Raw genomic sequence first — 25,160 nt, forward strand, 5'->3', positions numbered from 1 at the left:
CTACTCAGTCGTTAACAAAAGAATGAAATAATGCCATCTGCAGCAACATGACCTAGAAACTGTCATACTAAGTAAGTCAGTCAGGCAGAAAAAGATAAACATATGGCATCACTTATCTGTGGAATATGAAATATGATACAAATGAACTCAAGTTCAAAACAGAAACATTCACAGACATAGGAAACAAACTTATGGATACCAGAGGAGAAAGGGGTAGGGGGATGAATTAGGAGTCTGGGATTGGAAGATGCAAGCTATTGTATATAAAAAACAATGGGGGCCTACTGCATGGCACAAGGAACATAGTCAATATCTTATAATAAACTACAATGGAAAAGAATACCAAAAAGTACATGTGTGTGTATATACTGGACTGGCCATTAGGTTCGCTCAGGCTTCCCATGTGCTGTATGGGAAAATTCAAATGAACATTTTGGTCAAGCCAGTGTGTATAACAATCACTTTGCTGTACACCTGAAATTAACACAACATTGTAAATTAACTATACTTCCATTTTTTAAAAAGGGGGCTCTAAGATCATATTTGTGAATTTTTCAGTACACTGTATTATAACTTACTGGAGTGGGAAAGTTATGATTTAAAATGTCTGATGCTGTGTTAGGATTTAGTAACTTATCCTGGGCTTCACTTTTCTTACTCTAATGATCTGTTTACATGGCCCCATGAGAGGGCTGCTCAGGTATTTTTAGTACTTATTTTCAAATACTTATGCTAAGTTTACTAATTATACATGACAAACCTGCATATATTATCATTTAATCCTCAAATCAAAGCTATGGAATGGGTGCCATTATCCTAAAGAGATCTCACCAAATAAACTGTAGACCTAGGATTCAAACCCAGCTATTTCAAGGACCACACCATGTTACTTTCTTCCACTCACATGCTAACTTCTTAACTTTCTCCCTAAATAATGGATTCATATCCTTCCTTTTTTCTTGGAAGATAACTTTAAAAGTCTTTCAGTAGCCCTATAACAATGCATAGGAGGCTCAACTCATTGTATGCTATTTCCCGACACTATTATCGATTCACACCTGCTATGTGTCCCTTCTTCCTATTTTTAACATGTTTTTAATCTGACCTTGCAAAGAGCTTGTTAAATGTCTTTTTCTTTTCTTTCCTTGAAAAACTTTTCTGATAAGTGATCATATGGTTTGGATATCTCAAAGTATTTCAGATTAAGAAGCCTAAGTGAGCACTGGTCAGTAGACTCTTAGGAAGGGGAGTGAAGACATGCAGGCCAATCACTCTCAATGGAATACTAAAGAAGGAAAAGTGGACAGTTCGATCTATCCAACACATAATTCTTTATATTTCAAGATTAAGGTAAGACAAAATAAAAGCAACGAGTAAAGAATCATTGCTTGTAAGTCCATAGCTCCCCAAAATGGCTCTGCAGAGCCCAGATTACGTTCTCATCTCTGCCCATGCCTTTCATCATGCTTCAAAGCAACAGGATCTGCTCCTTGGAGATGAGTTCGCAGGATTCCAGAAGTGGAGAAGAAGTGGAGAAGGACTGATGAAAAAAAATCAGTGAGCAGCTCAAATTTTACCCCCTTTGGCGGCCTAAGAAGACTCCAGCGAGTACTGCCTTATGGATATCAGGTTCTCCACACACACACGGAGGGACGAGGCCTATGAAACCGCACTGCAGAGGAGCACAGACAACACACGCGGCCCCGCTTCTTCTGGGTGGGACCGCCAGCAGGTGCAGAGGCGCAGAGAACTTACTCAGGACACGAGCGTGAGCACCTCTCTGGGTGTCAGCGCACCTCTACTGAACAACTACTCGGCCTCAGCGACTGCGCCGCAGTTACCGCGGTGAACGGGAAGGGCAGGTTCCGGTCTCTGGTGGGGCTTTCATCCTAGCAGATGGCACGGGCATTAACTAATTCTCTAGCTCATGTTTTCATTGAGTGAAACGTGTGCAACAAAGGAGAATACGGGGTGTCACGGAAGGTTTTCTGGAGGAAACGGTGTTTGGACTGAGCACTGATGGACGGAAGAAGGGAAGAAGGCTGGGGAACGGTGGGTGGGGCCGCACAGAGCGGAGAGCAGCGCAGCGCCTGACGGACCCAGAGACGAGCTGGCCGCGGCCACAGCGCGGACAGGAGAGGCGGCGGTGGCGCGAGAGGCAGCTGGTGAAGCAAGAGCTGTCTGTTCTGGTGACGATTCCAGTCTTGCTCCTAGGAGCAGCAGAAAGCTAGCAGAGCGAGTAATGTGGTAAGATCTGCACCCTCAAGTGATCATTCTGGCAGTCGCTACATGAAAAATAGATCAGAGGCTTGTCATCTTCCCCAAGACTCTCCTGGTCCCAAGGTTAGTCCTACACAAATCATGAAACGATGCTCAATGTCCTTAACTTTGGGGGAACGGCTAATCAACACCATGTGTGCCATCACCTCACACCATTAGGACAGCCAGAATGAAAAAGGAGGCAAGATAACAAAGAGTGGAAAGGGTATGGAGAAGCTGGAATCCTCATAACACTGCTGGTGGAAATTTTCGGTGGTGTAGCCACTCTGGGAAACAGTGTGATGGGGAAAATGGAAAGGGAAAAGGTGGAAGTAGTGACAGAGATTATCTTCCTGGGCTGCCAAGTTACTGCAGGCAGTGTCAGTAGCCGTGACATGAGGAGACTCCTTGGAAGGACAACTCTGACAGTCCTGCTGCTGCTGCTGCTGCTAAGTCGCTTCAGTCATGTCCAACTCTGTGCGACTCCATAGACGGCAGCCCACCAGGCTGCCCCGTCCCTGGGATTCTCCAGGCAAGAACACTGGAGTGGGATGATAATCCTAGACAGTCTGTTAAAAAGCAGAGGCATCACTTTGCTGACAAATGTCTATATAGTCAAAGCTATGGTTTTTCTAGTGAAAAGTGAAGTTGCTCAGTTGTGTCTGACTCTTTGTGACGCCATGGACTGTAGCCTACCAGGCTCTGAGGAGCCTCTCAGTCCATGGAATTTTCCAGGCAAGAGTACTGGAGTGGGTTGCCATTTTATATAGTCAAAGCTATGGCTCTTCTAGTAGTCACGTACAAATAAGAGAGTTGGACCATAGAGAAGGCTGCATGCTGAAAAACTGATACTTTCCAATTGGGGTGCTGGAGAAGACTCTTGAGAGTCCTTTGGACAGCAAGGAGATCAAACCAGTTAATTCTAAAGGCAATCAACTCTGAATATTCATTTGAAAGACTGATGCTGAAGCTCTAGTACCTTGGTCGCCTGATGCCAAGGGCCAACTCACTGGAAAAGACCCTGATGCTGGGAAAGATTGAGGGCAAGAGGAGAAGGAGGCAACAGAGAATGAGATGGTTGGATGGCTTCACTGACTCAATGGACATGAGTTTCAGCAAACTTTGGAAGAATAGTGGAGGACAGAGGAGCCTGGCGTGTTGCAGTCCATGGGGTCACAAACAGTTGGACAGGACTTAGCAAATGAACAACAGCAACAACATTACCTTATTGAACTATATCTTGTCAAATTTAAGCAATGCCCATTCTCTGTTCAGTTAAAGTTCAATATTTTTGACAGCATTTGTATCTTACATATTTCCACTATATTCATTTAAAATAAGAACAATTTCTAAAAGTAATAGCTGAGTTAAACCTACTCATCGCATAAGAATTTATTTCAGATTCAAAACTTCACACAGACAGGAAGCTAATAGGGGAAGTTTGTTAGTGCAAAGTTTTAGTGATACCAAGGTAGTGAGAAATAAGAAAAGTTCAAATGTGTGATGAAAGTGAAAGTGTTACTCACTCAGTCGTGTTCAACTCTTGAGACCCAACAGGCTGCAGCCTGCCAGGCTCCTCTGCCCGTGGAATTCTCCAGACAAGAATACTGGAGTGCGTTGCCATGCCCTCCTCCAGGGCATCTTCCTGACCCAGAGTAAGTAGGTAGTCAGTAATTACCAACCAGTTTCCTCATCTTTGGTTCAAACTGAACTACAGTCCGGCCATGTTTTCCAGATCCCTGTGGACAACAGTGACCCTGTGCTCCCCGAACGCACAGCCAGTTCTACTGGTTTTTCCTCTCCGCTCAGTGTCTCCGCTGTGGCTGCACTGGCCTCCCTGCTGTTCCTCTCCCACCAGGCAGGCTCCCACCTGGATTCACACCCACTGTCCTCTCCACCCGCCTTCGCCCAGGTATCTGCATGGCTGCTTCCTCACTTCCTTCCAGCTTTTACTTCACAGTGATGCCTTCCTTGGCTCCCCAGGATAAGATTTCAACCCTACCTCCATGCAGACACCTCTAGCCCCCTTTTTCTTATCTCTTTTAAATTAGTGTTTATCATCACGTGACATCTAACATTATCTAACATAAACTTTCTTGTTCATTGTTTTGGTTTGTGGTTTATTTTTTCCATCACAATGGAAGCACCAATGCAGGCAGAAACCGTGCCGGTTTTGTTCACTGTTCACTCCTCACACCAAGAACAAGGCCTGGTATATAAATATTTGTTGACAGACTCAATGAACTAGATAAGAGGGGGAAATTATCTGTTTTATAAATTACATCTTAGAGACACAGTCATGCTCATCCCTTTATGTATTTATTCTCTATGGCAATTTTTGTGCTATAGGAGCAGAATTAAGTAAGATGTATGTATTTATTATGATTTTTAGATTAAGCCCTTAGGGCAAACATTCCATTTTTTCTTCATGCATCTTCATGCAACTATGAAGGCAGTAATATCTTCTGAATATATTCATTTAAATTTAATTTTCAGTTTTTCTTGAGTTGAATCATAATTTAACAACTAAATTTTACAAATATGTTGATGTGAAGATTTGAGAGCAGTTTTGGGAGAATCTGAATTAGGTACTGTACAAGAGGGGCTGGAAACCCATGGCCAGGGGGTCGGCCACCTAATTTTGTAAAGAAAACTTACGGACACAGGGCCATAACCACTCACATCTGGATTCTCTGTCCTGCTGCCTGCTATACTGGCAGTATTGAGCAGTAGCGGCAAAGATTACATGGCCCTACAAGCCTAAAGTATTTATTCTCTGGTCCTTTACACAAAAAGTTTGCCAACTTCACCTCTTTAACATCATTCTGAACAGTATCCTTAAACGTAAAAGAATCGAAGAGAGCTATTACGTACACCGTCAAAGCCCAAACAACTCTCACAGTAATTTTCTGGTCTCTTGAGGAAACACCAACTTAGGCGGTTTTATAATATACCTAGCAAGAAATGAGTGTTTTGATTTCTGACACACCATACACCCATGAGGACAAACGCAATTTCCCTCAACGGTCCTTTGGAGGTGCTACAGTTTTTTGGCTGCTGCAGTGAGCCATGTAAATCCATTATGCTGACAGCTCTGCTGCTAAGACTGGAGCTGGAATTAATATCCATTATCAAAAGGTCATTGCACAGGAATGAGCCGGCATCCAATTTTAAATGTTAATAACAGTAACATTTTTTCAAATATAAACAAAAGGTCTTACTTTTTTTTAAAATTATTTCCCTAAACACTTCATTTAAAAATGAAAATGTTAAAGCAAAAAACCTTGATGATACAACACAACTACACACTGGTGACATGTTGATGACCCTACCTCTCAGAGTCTGCGTGCTTGTGGGATGCGCAGATGCTGTGTTGAGGTTCTCACCTGTACTACCTACCACACCTCATTGAGTCTAAGATGCCAGAGATGTAAGGAACCACATCATTTTATGCACCACTAACAAAGAAAAAATGCTGCCACTTACACGGCACACACTTTATCACTTAGAACTGCATCTCACACTCAATGCGAGTGCTCTGAGACATATCTTGATATGGATTTTCTCATACATTGCCTTTATGACACACAAAAAGGGATGTCCAAGTACATTTAATTGGTTGAGTTTTTCTTAAAAGTTCTTCCCATTTGGAGACTGACTCCTCTTATTCGTCAACCTGGAATCATCCAGCATCTGTACCGTTTCTTAAGTTTTGCTCCATCAGAACATGGATGCAGGACAGTACTATGATGCATCTCTTCCGAGGTATCTGGGTTCACTTACAGGACACTCATACTCATTCCACAAGGTTCAACACACACATGCCAGCAGCAGAAACTACCCTGGGACTGCCATCTGGATAGCAGTGTTATGTACTGATTTCAGAGATATTAAAAGGTGAGGTGGGAAAACGTATGCTTTAGAATTCATCCCTCCACTAACTGCTAGTATGTGGGCCGACAATGAAATTCAGTCAAACACTCGCCTAACACAGCACCATACTGAAGCACTTAGAGGCAGGGATAATCATTTCCACTTCATCTGCACTACAGTTCACTTATAACAGAATGATTTTCAAAGTATTAACATTACAAGTAACTGTAATGTTTGGAATAGGAAATTTAATTCTGTATGAAATGTAATGAATATATACATCGATGACTGAGCCAGAATTGATCCAAAATAAAAACTAACAAGACTTTATTCAAACCAGCCACAAACATTCAAGCCCATACAGTGGCAGATCATTAGTGACGCCTCCTGTGGCCACACCCCACTGAATCTGAACACACTCTGGGCTGGCAAGCACTCAACAGATCTCTTACCCAACTTTGGAAAAAGCAGCCACACACTGAGTAGCCAAGAAGTCTGTAGAGCAACAGGATATAATGAAAAGACAGACCTGGTGTATCTCTGGAGAATGGAAACAGACTTTCTGCAGTCACACGGCTCTCCTTACCCCTAACCACTAGCAAGGGCCAGGAAAGTGATCCCAGCCTCAGTGTACCCCTGGAACCCCACACTTACCCGCTTCCTCACCCCACCACACTTGCAGCCTAACCACCTTTCTTAAGACCGCCTGGACTCCTGATGATTTTGTTCTAGCAGGCAGTAAACTTCCTTGTGAATCTTTTGACCTTGAAGGGCTTAGTCTTATTCTTTGTTAGGACAGGTCTGTAGTTTAATTCATAGCCCAAAGAATTAGTCCAGTGCTTCCCAGGTGGTGCTAGTGGTAAAGAACCTGTCTGCCAATGCAGGAGACATAGAGACACGGGTTCAATCTCTGGGTCAGGAAGATCCCCTGGAGCAGGAAATGGCAATCCACTCCTGAAAAAAATCCCATAGACAGAGCAGCGTGGCAGACCACAGTTCATGGGGTTGCAAAGATTTGGACACAACTGAAGTGACTTAGCATAGCATGCACAGGACATGGTTGAAACGCTATGGAAGGTCTAGACTAGCATCTGGATTCAGGCTGATGTAACTTTACTTAGGTAAGGTACTATCCGGTAGCTAGGCTGGAATTCTTACATCCCCCATGAGCATAATCTCTGCTGTATCAATCCAGCTCTCAACCTTATGGCATCTGCTCTGTCCTCTTTCTAGGCCTAACAGAATCCTGTTCTGCGCATGTCCACTGCAGCCCAGCCCTCACAAAGGACCTGTGTGAAACCTCACGCAGACTTCTGGGCCCGATCCCTCTTTGCATCTTCTCTTATGCTCTGCCCTGTGAACCTTCACTAGTTCTCATCCCTGAACACTGAACTCTTTCTCCCTAACTCAGCAAGACCTTGGTTTTCTTCTTGGACCCTGCTTCCATAAACAGACAAAAAACAAGCAAAGAGAACAAAAACAGAGTGTTACGAGGTTCACCTCGTGTTTCCCTTCTCAAGGCTCAGAACCCAATGTTGCTTGTTTTCCAGTGACTGAAAACAAACTGCTTCACATGTTTTGTTGAATTTTCCTGTTGTTTTGGTGGGAGGGCATGTTAGTATCAGTGCTGTCAAGACAGAAATCCTATACGCACTTTCCCAAGTATACATATCAAATCATGAAAATTGACCATATATTAGCTACAAGAAAACCTTAATAAATTCTAAAAAGACAAAATAGTACTGCTGAAACTTGCTGACCATAGTGCAATAAACTAGAGAGAACAAAATTAATAAAACAAAATACACCCTCACTGTTAAACAATTATTGGCTTAATGAAGGAATGTAAACCAAAACTGAAATAGATGTAGAAAACAAAAAGGATGGACGCACTACAGATCAGAATCCAACACTGGAAGAAAATCCATAGCTTTAAATATTTTAGTGATTAAGTAAGCAAAAAGGAGATAAACGAGTTAAGCATCTTATTCAAAAAGACAGAAAAAGAATGAAAAAACAACTTCATTCACAAGGAGTGAATCAGTAGATAAAAGAATTTTTTTTTTAAACTAGGACTAATATGCAAATTTCCAAACTGGCCTAAAAATTATATGCACATTTGCATATGTACACATTTGTATTATGCACACATAATAGTTAAAACCATTATCTTAACTAATCAATAAAATTACAAAAGTGCAATTACATATATAATATATATATTTTTTGGAGTATATGTATTATATATAAATATATATATGTATTTAAATACACATATAAAATATATATTAAAAATGAAAGCAGGAAGTTAACTTCTGAAACCTAAGAAAACAAAAGAATTATGAGAAGCTATTCTGTCTCCAAGTCTATAGATTTGAAAGTGTGTGTGAAACGAAGACCTCCTAGGAAAATATAATATCCTATAACTGACTCTATAAAAGATGGGAAATGAAAAGAGATTTATTATCACTGTAGAAATACAGAATGGTGTCAGAGAGCTATCACAGCTACCGTTCCTTCAAGAAAGAGAACCAGCCATATGGCTTCACAAGGGAATTCTATCAAACTTTTAAAAGATAATATCCAAGATATCTAAACTGTTCCAAAGCCCAAGGAAGAAAGAAAACTTCCTTAAAAAGAAAAAGAAGCAATATAGCAATAACACCAGAATCCAGCAAAAAAGAAAGAAACAAGAAACAAAACTACAGATCAATCACACTTATGAACAGCAATGGAAAATCCTGAATAAAAGACTAACAAAAACCTGAAGCGTACAATTAAAGAATATTATGTCGCAATTAACTGTGCTTACTGATACAAACACTAGGGTGGCTGCATATTAGATACTCTTATTAAATATAATCCATGACATGAATAGATCCAAGGAAAAATCATTTGATCATTTCCAGAGGGGTCAAAAGTCATCATTATTTATTTATTATTATTCATTCTTGATTGCAAAAGAGAAAATGTAAACACTTCCTTAACCAGAAAAAAGATTCTGAGGCAATACCAAGATATCCTCTATATTATTCTCTTTGAATCTCGTAATTGGACTAGAGAGAAAAAGTAGAACTATAAAAATTAAAGACTGTCTCTATTTGCATTCGTTATTATTACATAACCAGAAAGTAAAGAGAATCATCTAAGCCATCACTATGGAAAGTAATAAGAGAATAAACCTAGGGACAAAGTTAATAAACAGGAAAAAAAAAAAAACTTTCAAACACATACTTAAAAAAAAAATAATTGAGAACTATACTGGTAGAAAATTCCTTATTTCTGATAGCAAGTAAAAAAGGATAAAATACCTGGGGAGAGATAAACAGGAAGAAATACATATGGCCTATATAAAGAAAACTATAAAGACAGTAAGTCAAACAAATGGGAAAACATAATATGCTCTTAGATCCAGAGACAAGTAATCTCATGTGCCCTGATGGAAATATAAACTGTCAGGCTGCTTACAATAACCTGTCACTACCCATGGAAATTACAAACATATATACCCCTTGAGAAGGAAATGGCAACCCACTCCAGTGTTCTTGCCTGGAGAATCACAGGGACGGGGGAGCCTGGTGGGCGGCCGTCTATGGAGTTGCACAGAGTCGGACACGACTGACGTGACTTAGCAGCAGCAGATACCCCTTGATCTAGTGATTCTAACCCCAGGAATTTACTCTGTAGATAGTCCTGCTCCCATGTGAAGGAATGTGGGCTTAAGGTTATTCATTACAGAACTGTCTGCAAAAGCAAAAGATTGGAAATTACCCATACCCATTAGATTACTGGTGGAAACAGTGGCTGACTTTATTTTTCTGGGCTCCAAAATCACTGCAGATGGTGACTGCAGCCATGAAATTAAAAGACAGTTGTTCCTTGGAAGAAAGCTATGACCAACGTAGACAGCATATTAGAAAGCAGAGACATTACTTTGTCAACAAAGGTCCATCTAGTCAAGGCTATGGTTTTTCTAGTAGTTATGTATGGATGTGAGAGTTGGACTATAAAGAAAGCTGAGCACAGAAGAATTGATGCTTTTGAACCATGGTGTTGGAGAAGACTCTTGCGAGTCCCTTGGACTACACAGAGATCCAACCAGTCCATCCTAAAGGAGATCAGTCCTGGGTGTTCACTGGAAGGACTGATGCTGAAGCTGAAACTCCAATATTTTGGCCACCTGATGCAAAGAACTGACTCACTTAAAAAGAGCCTGAGGCTAGGAAAGACTGAAAGAGGGAGGAGAAAGGGACAACAGAGGATGATATGGTTGGATGGCATCACCGACTCAATGGACATAGGTCTGGGTAAACTCTGGGAGTTGGTGATGGACAGGCAGGCCTGGCGTGCTGCAGTTCAAGGGGTCACAGTCAGACATGACTGAGGAACTGAACTGAACCCATAAAACAAAATAGGATGCTGCTGTATAAAACGATAAATGTTTCAATGTACTAAAATCCCTCAACTCTTGGCAATATTTATTATTGTTGAAAATGCACATTCTTCTTAAGGGAGAAAAAAACACATTTCCAACATTTAGGTATAGTGACCAATAGAAACACAACTCTAAATGTTGAGGAGGGGGGAATCAGAACCGTGACTTAAAGATTTTTATCCACCGATCTTGGGTTTTTTTTATTCACTGATCCTTAAAGATTTTATCCGTTTATCTTGGATTTTTTTATTCATTGATCCTATCCAAGTCTTATTTTCATGAACATTCAAATGAGAGATTTTATTAATATAAAAGCAGTAAACACTGTGTTTAAGATGTAACCATATTACCAACTTGATCCATAGATTCAATGCTGCTGCTGCTAAGTCACTTCAGTTGTGTCTGACTCTGTGTGACCCCATAGACAGCAGCCCACCAGGCTCCCCAGTCCCTGGGGTTCTCCAAGCAAGAACACTGGAGTGGGTTGCCATTTCCTTCTCCAATGTATGAAAGTGAAAAGTGAAAGTGAAGTCACTCAGTCGTGTCCAACTCTTCGCAACCCCATGGACTGCAGCCTACCAGGCTCCTCCATCCATGGGATTCTCCAGGCAAGAGTACTGGAGTAGGGTGCCATTGCCTTCTCCAAGATTCAGTGCAATCCCAATCAAAGTCCAAGCAAGTTATTTTATGAGTATCAACAAGCTGATTCTTAAGTTTATATTAAGGAGAAGAACCAAAGTGAAGGACTGATTCTACCTGACTTCAAGACTTACCTTAAAGCTACAGTCATCAAGACAGTGGGTACTGGTGAAAGTATAAAGCAAACAGGTCAATGGAAGAGAATAGAGAGCCCAGTAACAGACTTGGATAAATACAGTTAAATGACCTTTGACAAAGGAGCAAAGGCAACACAATGGAGCGAAGACAGTCTCCCCAACAAACAGTGCTGGAACAGCAACATACCAAAAAAAAAAAAAAATCTACCTTGTACCCTTCACAAAAAGTAAGTCACAATGGATCACAGGCCTAATTGTAAAAATTCAAAACTACAAAACTCCTAGACAATAATGTAGGAGAAAACCTAGACGACATTGGGTATGGTGAAGATTATGGTGAAGACTTTTGAGATAATAACACCACGAACACGATCCATAAAAACAAAATTGATAAACTGGACTTTTGAGATTATAACACCATGGACACGATCCATTAAAAAAAATTGATAAACTGGATAAAACTAAAACTGTGGCTTTCCAAAAGAATTAAAACACAAGCCACAGATTGGGAGAAAATATTTGAGAAGGACACGTCTGATAAAGGACTTTATCCAATATATGCAAAGAACTCTTGAGAGAAGATATACAAATGGGAAACAAGAATATAAGAAAATGCTTCACATCGTCTACCATCAGAGAAAGGGAAATTAAAACAAGGAGCTACCATGACACAGAACGTCCAAAATCCAGAACACTGACAACACCCCGTGCTGGCGAGGGTATCGAGGAACAGAAACGCTCATTCACTTTGGGAATGCACAATGGTATAGCTACACTGGAAGACAGTTTGGCATCCCTTAAAAAATGAAATAATCAGCATACTATTAGCAAGTGCACTCCTTGGTATTTACCTAGAGGAGTTTAAAACTTATGTCCACACAAAAATCTTAATACATATATTTATAACAGCTTTATTCATAATTGCTGAAGTCTGGAAGCAAACAAAATGTCATTAGGTGAATGGATTAACAAACTGCAGTACCTCCAGACAACAGAGAATTTTATTCACACTAAAATGAAATGAGCCATCAAACCATGGAAACACATGGAAGAGCCTTAAATAAATATTACTAAGTGAAAGAAGCCAATCTGAAAAGGTGACATATTGTATGATTCTAACTTTATGATGTTCTGGAAGGGGCAAAACGATGTAGACAGTAAACAGATCAGTGGTTGCAGAAGGCAGTGGGGATGAACAGGTAGAGCACAGAGGACTGTTAGGGCGATGAAAATGCACTGCACCATGTAATAACGATGGATATATGTTATTATGCATGCGTGCTCAGGCACTTCGGCTGCATCTGACTCTTTGTGACCCCATGGACAGAAGCCTGCTACGCTCCCGTGTCCATGGGATTTTCCTGGCAAGAATACTAGAGTGGGTTGCTATGCACCCTTCCAGGAGATGTTCCTGACCAAGGGACTGAACCTGTGTCTCCTGCGCCCCCTGCATTGCAGGCGAGTACCTTATTGTTGAGTCACTGGGGAAATCCCAAACGTCGTTATACATTTGTCCAAACACAGAGAAAATACAACATCAAGAGTGACCCTGAATGTAAACTATGAACTCTGGGTGATTATGATATTAGTGTACATTTATCTTTGGCAAAAAAAAAAAAAAATACCACTTTGGTGAGTGATATTGATAACGGAGTATGTGCTGCATGTGTGGGGACAGGGGTTATATGGGAAATTTCTGTACTGCCCTCCCAATTTGGTTTTAAACCTAAAACAAATTTTTAAAAAAATTGAACTCTTCAATTGAGCTCTTTAAAAACTTTTAAAAGTTTTTCATTTCAGTATTACAGATATGCATAAGATGTAAAGTAAAGCCACCCTCAACTCACCCAGTCTCATTTTCCAAGGTGATTTTGACCATATATGTTTTTATTTTGATTGGCAGCAAAAAGTCTACATAGGATGCTTACATTTCCATTTCTTGATCGATCATCTGTGGATGCCTATTGATTTTGTGCCATGAACGAGAATGAATTAACTCTGAGACACTATCACAATCCAACCAGACTTCCCATTTGTGCTGGTAATATTATCATTATTTGTAGACCTTTAAGCATCTATTTTGATGGATCAACTCGAAGTAGTACTTGTTAACTATCTACTATGTGAGATGAAGAAACTTACAAATAGGCAAAATTCAACATAATCAAAGATGAATTCTAAGAAGCATTTACCTTGTTCATAAAGTAGCTTCATATTCGAACCTTTGCAGGCAACCAGATTGTTGAGCAATGCAACCACACTTTGCATGGTGTTACCCAGAATGTTCTCCTGATGTTCCTGCAACAGAGTACCATTTTCATCATAACTGTACAGAAACAGAGTAACATCATTACATCATAAAAAAGACAAATGGTCACACGGCCAACCTCCCTTCATTCTTTGCACAAGGCTGGGTGATTATCTTTTTCCACTCGAATGGGGCACAGTTTGCTCTGTGTTAAGGTCCCATCGGTGAGTCAGGTGAGCTGGGAGGCAGCGTGAACCACACAGGGCACAGCATGGTTGCGTGCTGTCCCCTGCCCACGCGCTGAGGGACAGCACTCTGCCCTCGGGGCCTCTGACGGGCAACTAAGGAGTCGGAGTGACTAGAGATCTAGCACGTGGAACTTACAAAACCACACCTGAAAGGGACTTTGAGATCACAAAAGGAAACCTTCTTAAAGGAACATTTCTGCCGCTTTGAGAGTCGACTGTTACCGCTGTCTTCCTTCCCCACTCTTACACCTGGCTGGTGACGCTGAATATGCCTTACTGCAGCACTGCTTCAGTGTAATGAGCTATACGGGGACCTGGAGGAGTGAACTCTGCTCCCCTAACGCTTCACATCGCATAGCAGGGAGTGACTTTGGTCCAATTTCTCATTGACAAGACACAAAAGATAACGTCTTTCTAACTTTTTAAGGGATCCCAAAGATTTTCTTTTCAAATACTTTTAGAGTCACAGCAGAGTTATAAAGACAGCATACAGAGTCTCCATACACCCTTCACCGAGCTTCCCCCGTTAGCATCTTATCCAACCAACATACATTGATCAAAACGAAGGTACCACCAGTACAGTGCTAATAACAAAACTAAAGACTACTCAAATGTCACATTTTCTGCTAACATCCTTTTCTGTCCCAGGATCCAGTCCAGGATCCCATGTTGCATTGAGAATTAAGTCTTTTTTACAACTTTTATTTACAAAGTGCCCACTGTTTTAGGTACTTGGCTTATATCAGTGAATAAAAGAGACCAAAATTTTTTTTTAATTTCCAAAAGAGCAGCTCCACCCTTGTGGAATTTACATGTAGCAGTGGAAGAAGACAACAAATACATTCTATGTTAAAGGATGAAACACACTGCAAGAGGAGACAGGACAGGGGACAGCAGTTTGGGGGTGCTGCAGGGGAAGGTTACAACTTTAAACAAAGTAAGGCATACCTCCTTCAGAAGACCGCATCTGACCACATCTGGACTGGTACTTTTATTATATTGCCAGGTTCTATTTGCTTGTTTGTTTTGGAATAGTCACATCAATGTTCATGCAGCCTGGCACTTTGCATGATGTACTCTGCATATAAGTTAAATAAGCAGGGTGACAATATACAGCCTTGACGTACTCCTTTTCCGATCTGTAACCAGTCTGTGGTTCCATGTCCAGTTCTAACTGTCGCTTCCTGACCTGCATACAGATTTCTCAGGAGGCAGATAAGGTAGTCTGGTATTCCCATCTCTTTTAAGAATTTTCCACAGTTTGTTGTGATCCACACAGTCAAAGGCTTTGGCATAGTTAATAAAGCAGAAGTAGATGTTTTTCTGGAACTCTCTTGCTTTTTCCATGATCCAGCGGATGTTGGCAAGTTGATCTCTGGTTCCTCTGCCTTCTTTGAATCCAACTTGAACATATGGGAAGTTCATGGTTCATGTACTGTTGAAGCCTGGCTTGGAGAATTTTGAGCATTACTTTGCTAGCATGTGAGATGAGTACAATTGTGCGGTAGTTTGAACATTCTCTGGCATTGCCTTTCTTTGGGATTGGAATGAAAACTGACCTTTTCCGGTCCTGAAAACTCCACTCCTGAGTTTTCCAAATTTGCTGGCATATTGAGCACAGCACTTTCACAGCATCATCTTTAGGATTTGAAATAGCTCAACTGGAATTCCATCACCTCCACTAGCTTTGTTCATAGTGATACTTTCTAAGGCCCAGTTGACTTTGCATTCCAAGATGTCTGGCTCTGTGTGAATGATCACACCGTGATTATCTGGGTCATGAAGATCTTTTTTGTATAGTTCTTCTGTGTATTCTTGCTACCTCTTCTTAATATCTTCTGCTTCTGTTAGGTCCATACCATTTCTGTCCTTTATTGTGCTCATCTTTGCATGAAATGTTCCCTTGGTATCTTTAATTTTCTTGAAGAGATCTCTAGTCTTTCCCACTCTATTGTTTTCCTCTATTTCTCTGCATTGATTGCAGAGGAAGGCTTTTTCATCTCATTGCTATTCTTTGGAATTCGGCATTCAAATGGGTATACCTTTCCTTTCCTCCTTTGCCTGTAGTGTCTCTTCTTTTCTCAGCTCTTTGTAAAGCCTCGTCAAACAACCATTTTGCCTTTTTGCATCTTTTTCTTGGGGATGGTCTTGATCCCTGCCTCCTGTACAATGCCACGAACCTCCGTCCATAGTTCTTCAGGCACTCTATCAGATCTAATCCCTTGAATCTCTTTGTCACTTCCACTGTATAATTGTAAGGGATTTGATTTAGGTCATATCTGAATGGTCTAGTGGTTTTCCCTACTTTCTTCAATTTAAGTCTGAATTTGGCAATAAGGCATTCATGATCTGAGCCACAGTCAGCTCCTAGTCTTGTTTTTGCTGACTGTATAGAGCTTCTCCATCTTTGGCTTCAAAGACTATAATCAATCTGATTTCGGTTTTGACCATCAGGTCATCAATAACCTCAGATACGCAGATGACACCATCCTTATGGCAGAAAGTGAAGAAGAACTAAAGAGCCTCTTGATGAAAGTGAAAAGATGAGAGTGTTGGCTTAAAACTCAACATTCAGAAAACTAAGATCATGGCATCCAGTCCCATCACTTCATGGCAAATAGACAGGGAAACAATGGAAACAGTGAGAGACTTTATTTTCTCGGGCTCCAAAATCACTGCAGATGGTGACTGCAGCCATGAAATTAAAAGACACTTGCTTCTTAGAAGAAAAGCTATGACCACCCTAGACAGCATATTAAAAAGTAGAGACATTACTTTATCAACAAAGGTCCATCTAGTTAAGGCTATGGTTTTCCAGTGGTCATGTACGGATGTGAGAGTTGGATCATAAAGAAAGCTGAGCAACAAAGAATTGGTGCTTTTGAACTGTGGTATCGGAGAAGACTCTTGAAAGTTCCTTGGACTGCAAGGAGATGAAACCAATCCATCCTAAAGGATATCAGTCCTGAATATTCATTGGAAGGACTGATGCTGAAGCTGAAACTCCAGTACTTTGACCACCTGATGCAAAGGACCAACTCACTGGAAAAGACCCTTATGCTGGGAAAGACTGAAGTCGGGAGGAGAAGGGGACGACAAAGGATGAGATGGTTGGATGGCATCATTGACGCGATAGACATGAGTTTGAGTAGGCTCCGGGAGTTGGTAATGGGAAGGAAATGGCAACCCACTCCAGTGTTTTTGCCTGGAGAATCCTAGGGATGGGGGAGCCTGGTGGGCTGCCGTCCATGGGGTTGCACAGAGTTGGACACGACTGAAGCTACTTATCAGGGAAGCCTGATGTGCTGCACTCCATGGGGTCACAAAGAGTTGGACACTACTGAGTGACTGAACTGAATTGACATCAGTATTCTCCAGTGTTAGTGGCCTATGAGTTACATCCTCACCTGAATTTAGTATCAGTTTGATGATATCCCTTGTCCCTTCATTTTATTCCACAAATATTTATTGTGCATCTAATATCAATTTCTGGGCGAGATGGTAGAACTCCCTAGTATTTAATAAAAGCAACTGGATCAGTGTATTTTTACTGATTTTAGTGTATTTATCTTCAAATATTTTTTTCAAAAACATCTTAGCATCAATATTGATCCAACTTTATGTCCATTTTCTAAGAAAATCATCTAAAATGCCCCAAGTTTTCAAACATACTGTAACAGAATCATACAGAACTACCTCTCCTGTCTTTACCTATCTTCTCTGAGCTGAGTGACGTCACCTTTTACATTATCTCCTCCCTCTTCTTGATCAGACTCACCAAAGCCTTCCCTATATTACAGGTCTTTTCAGGGAGCCAGCTTTCCATTTTAGTCAAGAATCTGCACTTGTGACTTTGAGTTGGTCACTACAAATGTACACAATTCCCACTTTCCCCACCTAGATATATAGGAGGATGGCCCTTTCCTGCCCACTCATACTTAGAGTTGCCCCAAAGACTGGCTTTGGCAAATTGGACTCATTTGGGCAGAAGTTTTAAGGGCTAGAGATGGCTTCACGGTCCTATCCTTCCTCTGCCTCGTGGCCAGTCTGGAGGGAAGATGCGCCAATAGCCTAGGCCTCAGAATGAGGACATTCAGCAGAGCTGCTCAGAGTCCCTTGATGAACACAGTTTTGAAAAGCTCACAAACACACACACACACACACAAAAATCGACATAGCATCGGGCTCTAAACTGCAGTCAACAGACATGTACACCCCAACAATGGGAGTCACTCTACTTCTTGAGCCTAATCATCTACAAAAGGTCAGCTCTCCAAATATCAATGCTTGGAAAGTACTATTCTTTGGAAACACAGGTATTAAAGTAGATGTTCATGTTTGACTGTTTCACTGACACCAGCTTAAGAATATTAATGTGGAAGCAGTGGGCTACCACCAATTTCATCCAATTATTCTTACAACTGGTTGGAGGGAAAGGGTGATTAATAAGCACCAAGATGACATGACATGTTACTCATGATAAAGTAGCTAACGATACAAAGGAAACTTATTCTTGTGAAGAATAAAGATAGTAATAAATCTCTTGTTTCCATTTGGCAAAATTATACCAGTCCTTGTTCAAAGGCCAGTGTGTCGGAAAATATAGGTCAGTTTTACTAGAGATAAATCCACTGTTCCTTTCATAAACATATTTTTGTGACTATATATGACATTTTTATGTTCTTGGAGGTATTTTTGGCTTGTTGTAAAGTCAATACTTCAGTTTTTCCTGGTGCTCAAAAGTGAGCGTCACTTGTTGATAAAGGCATTTTCTTTAAGTACAAAGCTAACTTTTCAAACCTCCATTACCCCTGAATACTAAGAGCCCAGGACCATACCCCAGCCAGTTAAGTCCTGAGACTCTTGGCCTGGAGTTTGCAGTCACTGGAGAAGGAGGGGCTCTGTCAGCCCCACAGTGCTCCATCCGTAGAAGGGCATAAAGGTGCACTCTGGCTATCAAGAGCCCCCACCAACCTTATCACTGGAAATGCTCAGGGCACAATATCTGATGCAGAGAATAGAGACCAAAGATCCTACAACCAGACTGGGAGACATGGCTCCTTTTCTATTTCAGCCATTATTCAAAACACTTTGTTTTAATTTCTTTGCTATTGATTTTTAAACCATTCACAGACCATGAACTTTGTTCGATATAAAACAGGGGATTTGCTAAAATTTTATTCACTTCTTCCTTCTTGTACCTACAAGAATGCTTCTTACTTAGTTTGAAAGAGAGAAACCATAGAACCTAGTGACTGTACCTGCTCAAGGAAACGATGTGGTTCTCTAGGGGAAATCAGACAGTAACTGCTGTGGCCTGGAAGTTAATTTCCCCAAAAAACAGTGCTCAAGACATGAGAAGAGCAGGTGAGACGGTGTGAATGTGAATTAAGCACACTTCTATTAATTTCTATCAAATTGAGCTATTTCACTTCTCTTAGCAACTTTAATAAGATTTCTTTCTGCAGTTCACAACCACATTCATAGCCCACAGGGGATAAGTTATGCTGTGAAAAACATCGTATTTCTTTCAAAGGCAGAGTAGAGAATTATATGAAGGGAGAAGACATCAGGATAAATACGTAGGGACCCTGGAAGATTAGTGTAAAGAGGAAAGGAACCACAAGTTTGATTCAAAGACCACAGGCCAGAGATGGAGGGGAGGGACAACGCTGATTAAAGGCTGTGTCTTCATTAGATGTTCCTCTAAGACAGCACCTTTCCCTAAAAAGAGTCCCATGGCTCACCAACAAAACAAGGGGTCCACACCACTGAGCTCCAACACATTCAGTAAGAGCAGTGTAAGGAGGGAGGGAAACATTTAATGACCCAAAACAGGGCCTCTGGCACAGGATCAGGGGCCGGGACACCAGCAGCTTCTGTGCTGACGGCGGCAGAGCAGCCATGTGAGCCCAAGCATGGACAAGGCAGAGGTGAAAATACACTGATAAGGGACTGAATGCCATGGCCCGCACCTCAAGCCCTCCACCTGTATCGTCTCATTTAATCCTCACCAAAACTCCGAAGTGGCTACAAATCTCCCCTTCTCGTAGCTAAGGGCTCTGAGGTTAGGGAGGTGAAGTGTCACTCACCAAAGATCACCAAGCTTCCTGATTGTGAGGCTGGGATTCAATCTAGGAGATGGAAGGTGACCCTTTATCACCAAGCAACGCTGCCTAGTGACAACACTGATGGAGCAGGAGGGCGGAGCGCAGGACCTCAGGGTCACTAGTCAGCCCGTCCCAGGTTAACCAACACGACACGAGGGCCAGGGACGTAAAGGACTCTGGAGCAGGGGGTGGAGAGAGGACAGAAAGACTGATTTGAGGCTGTGTTCTAACACTGCCCTCTAACTTCTCTGGCTACAATATGCCCAGCACTGTGTTACGACCACTGGGACCTCCTGGCTTCAAAAGAGCCCTTAATATGGACGGCCTATCATGAGATATGCAACCCAGGAAGCAAGATGTAGGTATATTTGGCAACTATAGGACAGAAAAGAATGAGCGTACCACACCCAAGAATGAAGTTACACAGTAGCCCCACAGTCAACAGTCACAGGACTAAGACACTAAGTGTCAGCACTGGCGGAGGGGCAAGAATGGAAGCTGAGCTCACGGGAGAAGAAGCCAGCACTGCCCTCCCACAAAGACACCCAAGACGATCCTACTGCACCTGAGGATTATGATGAAAATCTTCAACCCCTCCGTCCAGAATCCAATAAGGAGAGCTGACCTAATTTGTGCGCCCAACACCACAGTGTGCGGACATTTAATAAACAGGGCACTTGAGAGTTCTAATAAAACATAGCATTTGCCAGTAGAGATAATTAGAATTGAAGCCGCAAAATTCTAGCGTTTGGCAACATAGATGAAACAACTTCATTAAGACGTACAGCTTCAGCAAATGAAAGGCAGGAGAGCACTGGACCCTGAAGAATCAGCCTTCTTGAAACTAATTGCTTCAGTGCTTAAAGAGGACAGCTCTGCAACACCAAGGGCACAGCAAGGAAATGCCGCTGTAAAGCAATCAGCCTTCCTAAAGCGCTCTCACTTGTAAACACAGCGTTAGACTCCCTTCCAACATATGAAGGTGGAAGTGGCGCCAGAAGACTTCAGATGAAAATGTTGGGCTGGGGTCTCAACAGTCAAGGTAGGAGATACCTCTAACGATCAACAGTAACAATGAACCACGGTCACTCTCTTCCGCCCTTGGTGTGGGCTGGAACTCAAAAGACAACGTATCAGGAGACAAGAACCGATCTTGGGAGGTTAGGGAGGAGCCACCGAAAGAATGAGAAGTAGAAGCACACCCGGCACGTGACATCCACGCTCTCTCGGAAATGAACACACAGCATATCCCATACAGTGCACATGGTCAGATAACATTTCGGGGTCGGCGGGGGGCGGGCTTATGTTGCTGTGCCACCTGTCCCTGGACTGTGCAGGCACTTGCACTTGGTCCAGAGGCATTGCCACGGGACACAGGGTGGCATCAACCCACGATCCTTTCCATATCTTCTGCATGGCCAGACTCCTAGAGATCTGGAGCCTGCAGAAAGGAGCCTGCATCATGGAACCGCATACACTACCACATTTAACATAGATAGCCGGAGGGAATTCGCTGTATGACTCAGGCAGCTGAAACCTGGAGCTCTGTGACAGCCTGGAGGGGTGGGAGGAGATTCAAGAGGGAGGGGACATACATATACCTGTGGCTGATTCATGGTGATGGGTGGCAGAAACCAACACAATATTTGCAATGCAATTGTCCTCCAATGAAAAATTTTAAAATTTTTTTTAAGAAAAAGGAGCCTGCAGAGCACCCAAACAACACTGAGTCCACGTGTGGGGAGAAGGACACTTCATATTATTGAGTTTTCCACAAGGTTGTTTCACCAGCAGTGCTAACTCGATGGAATCTAAACTGAGCTCGGCTCCTTTGCCCTTGCTCTTCCTCTTTTCTGTTTTCCATCTTAACGAACCCTCCAAGCTGCCCGGCTACCCAGCCAAGCATCTTACAATCACCAGAGACGACTGCCTCCACTCGTGTCTCCCATATCCAACCAGCCACAGCAGGCCCTGGGTTTCCCCGAGCCCCTCTTCAATCTGCTTTCCATCCCCACTGCCATCTCTTAATGTGTCTCTATCCCTGGCCTCACCGTCCTGACGGCTGACAGCTACTGCTTTCGAAAGCGGGAGAGATTCGTCTCCACTCCTGGGGCTGACATCTGGGGCCGCGGGGTCTGGGGAGTGAGTGCGCTGGAGGTTACAGTAGGTCCAGGAGGGAGGGAGGGCCACTGATTCCCACAGTCCAGTTTGTTCAAAGTCCTGGCGGGATCCCAAGGCCTGACAGTGGGAGAACAAGAACCAGGAGATGACAGAGCAAGGCAAATCCAAGGCCTTGGGCACAGAGTAATTTAAAATGAACTCACTCGTGTACCTCATAAATATGTATGAGTGTTAGCTGCTGAGCTGTGTCTGACTCTTTGGGACCGCATGGACTATAGCCTGTGCCAGGCTCCTCTGTCCATGAATTTTCCCTCATAAATATACACCTGGGGTTTCCTGGGAAGAAAGGACAGAATTTGGGGGTCCAAAGTGGGCCTGTCTGGGGTGTGAGGGAGCTGGTGCTGGGCCTCTGCTTTGCCAGCTGCGAAGCAGTCACCCAGCTCCTCTGCCCTGTGGTCAGGGTTTCGTGGGACTTAGCAGGCTCCGAGGAGACTCGACGGGGTCGGGGGAGGGGACCTGGAAAGGGTCTTCTTCCATCTGTAGACAAAACCACATGATGTTCTCAGACCAAGAGCCTGGCGGCATGAAATCAACTCCCTTCTTTTAGCTGGATCACCCTCCATCTTTCTGGTTAGGGACATGAGAGAGAAGAGTTTCAGATGGATTTTAAATGTGACTGACAGGTACGGTGGAGGCCCTCTAGCCGCACATAACAGTTATTAGCAATGCGTTCCGGTTGGCGCAGACGGGGGTCTGGATCAACTGGAGCCATCTGTCAATCGGTGTGCTCACGCAGCTCGAGGGTCCTGGTCTGTGTAACACCCCTGGCAGTGTGCTGCGGACACCCTTCCAGCAGGTTACCACGTCTCTTAGCTTCCCGGCCATGCCCTCTCACGTTATTTAGGCTTGCAGCAGGAAGATTCCATCCTCTGGGCTCCCAGGAGGGCCCAAGGCCTCAAGGCAGATGCAGTAGGCCAGCGCCAATGCTGTTCAGGTGGGAGAACCCTGGCCACAGAGCCAAAGGCAAGCGGCCAGGACCGCGGCCCCAGGGATGGATTGTGTCCCCTTTGTGTGTCTGCCTGCAGTGTTGCCAGACAGGCCCCTCCTGACCCACAACATGCTCTCTGAGCTAAGTACAGGCTGGGAGCAGGGGGATGGAGGAGAAAGAAAAAACACAAGTGTGCATCCAGACACAAAACCCTTCCTGCCTTCTTCTAGCATCCCTGCCACAGTCCAAAGTGAAAACAACAATAATTGTAATAAAAAACAATAATAAAGGTTTTGCAAACAGATTTATTCTTAAACATTCAGGCCAGCAGGGGAGGCCACCTTTCTCGTGTCGCCTGACGTTTCCACCACCATCCTGTGCCTGCCTTCATCACAGCACCTGCCACAACCCCTTGACTGTTGTTCATCCATTCCTGGCTCAACCCTGAGCCCTCTGGGGGCAGAATTGAGACTTTTAGCCAGGTCTCCAGAGCCAAGGTGTGGTGGCTGGTATGCAGCGGCCTCTGGTAAATTACGGAAATGCTCCATGTTGCTTATATGATGAACACAGCTGGGGAAGCAATATATGGCTTGTGGGATGCTCCTTTGAGAAACGAACTTGTCAGCGACTATAAACCGCCTTCAATCAAGCAATTGATACATATTTATGGAACACCTAAAATTTGCTATTTAATGGTGTGAAACAGAACTATACAAGGATAAAAAATGATCTCTCTCAAAATGTTTTCAATCAGTATCTTATTTACTTTTGAATAATGTTTTCAATAAGGGAAACATTCAGTCTTTTGACTTCAAATGAAATTCATAAGAATCTCTCACCTGCTGCGTATGTATTAAGTACTCATGGAGCACTTGCATCCACACGGAAAATGTACACTCTGAAACTCTGAAAGACCTTAACACAGTTTTAATAAGACCCTCCATTAAAGGTAGCTGCTCACCAATACAAATAAGTGTCCCATTCGAAAGAAAGAAAATATTACATAAGGCAAAAATGAATGAAAAGATCAGCACACAGAATTATCAAAAGACAGTTTTCAACTATAGATCTCTTGACTATGGGAGTTTTCCATGTGTTGGTATCATAGATCCTATCTCAAAGTAGTACTAGTAAGTCCTACAGGAAAAAGAAATTAGTGGGAATTAACTGGAAGCTTACTTAAACCTATGGTTTTGAGGCACATAAAGGAACAATGCAATAAGCAAAAAGAAAACTGAGCTTAAAAAAAAAAAAAAAAAAGAGCTTCTTGGCCTGCCCCATTATTCACCAGCTGGCAAACCTGGAACAAAGCAAGAATCATACTACCAGACTTTGGAAGAATCTGAGAGAATTTTCTAGGTCAATCATTTGATTTTAAATATAAAGAAAGAGAAGCCCTGAGAAAAGAACAGAGGAACAGAGCCTGGACTTAGACTCAGAAGTGCGTCTTCCTTTTCCATTACCTCATTTTGCCCGCACCACTTGAAAAATCAAACCAGGGAATGGATAAGGCAGATATGGTCCATATACTGCTGCTGCTGCTGCTGCTGCTGCTGCTAAGTCGCTTCAGGCGTGTGCGACTCTGCGCGACCCCAGAGACGGCAGCCCACCAGGCTCCCCCGTCCCTGGGATTCTCCAGGCAAGGACACTGGAGCGGGTTGCCATTTCCTTCTCCAGGTACATATACTACTCAGCCACAAAAAAGAATGAAACAATGTCATTTGCAACAACATGGATGCAACCAGAGATCACCATACCAAGTGAAGAAGTCAGAGAAAGACAAATGTATCACTTACTTATGGCACAAATGAGCCGATCTATGGAACAGACTCTCAGACATAGACGACAGACTCGTGGCCGCCAGGGGCTGAGGAGGCACCGAGGGAGAGTCTGGGGTTAGCATACGCAAACTATTTATACAGACTAGAGAAACAACAAGGCCCACTCAGTAGGTATAGCACAGGGAACTACATTCAATATCTTATGATAAATCATAATGGGAAAGAATACAAAAAAGAAATGTATATATAACTGAATCACTTTGTTGTACAGCAAAAAATCGGCACAACATTGTAAATCAACTATACTTTAAAAAAAATAAC

The 25,160-nt window shown here is 42.6% G+C and overlaps 1 protein-coding gene across 9 annotated transcripts in view; it reads right to left on the reverse strand.

Annotated features, from left to right (window-relative positions):
- ULK4 (unc-51 like kinase 4) overlaps nucleotides 1-25,160 on the reverse strand; it is a 528,243-nt gene that overhangs the window by 219,847 nt on the left and 283,236 nt on the right. For all 9 annotated transcript variants that reach the window (XM_060402096.1, XM_060402095.1, XM_060402097.1 and 6 more), the window contains one exon: nucleotides 13,536-13,641. In XM_060402096.1, the coding sequence (XP_060258079.1) occupies nucleotides 13,536-13,641 (106 nt within the window). The remainder of the gene's footprint in view (nucleotides 1-13,535; nucleotides 13,642-25,160) is intronic.

This window comes from Ovis aries, chromosome 19 (assembly GCF_016772045.2).
Source record: "Ovis aries strain OAR_USU_Benz2616 breed Rambouillet chromosome 19, ARS-UI_Ramb_v3.0, whole genome shotgun sequence".
Taxonomy (NCBI): Eukaryota; Metazoa; Chordata; class Mammalia; order Artiodactyla; family Bovidae; genus Ovis; species Ovis aries.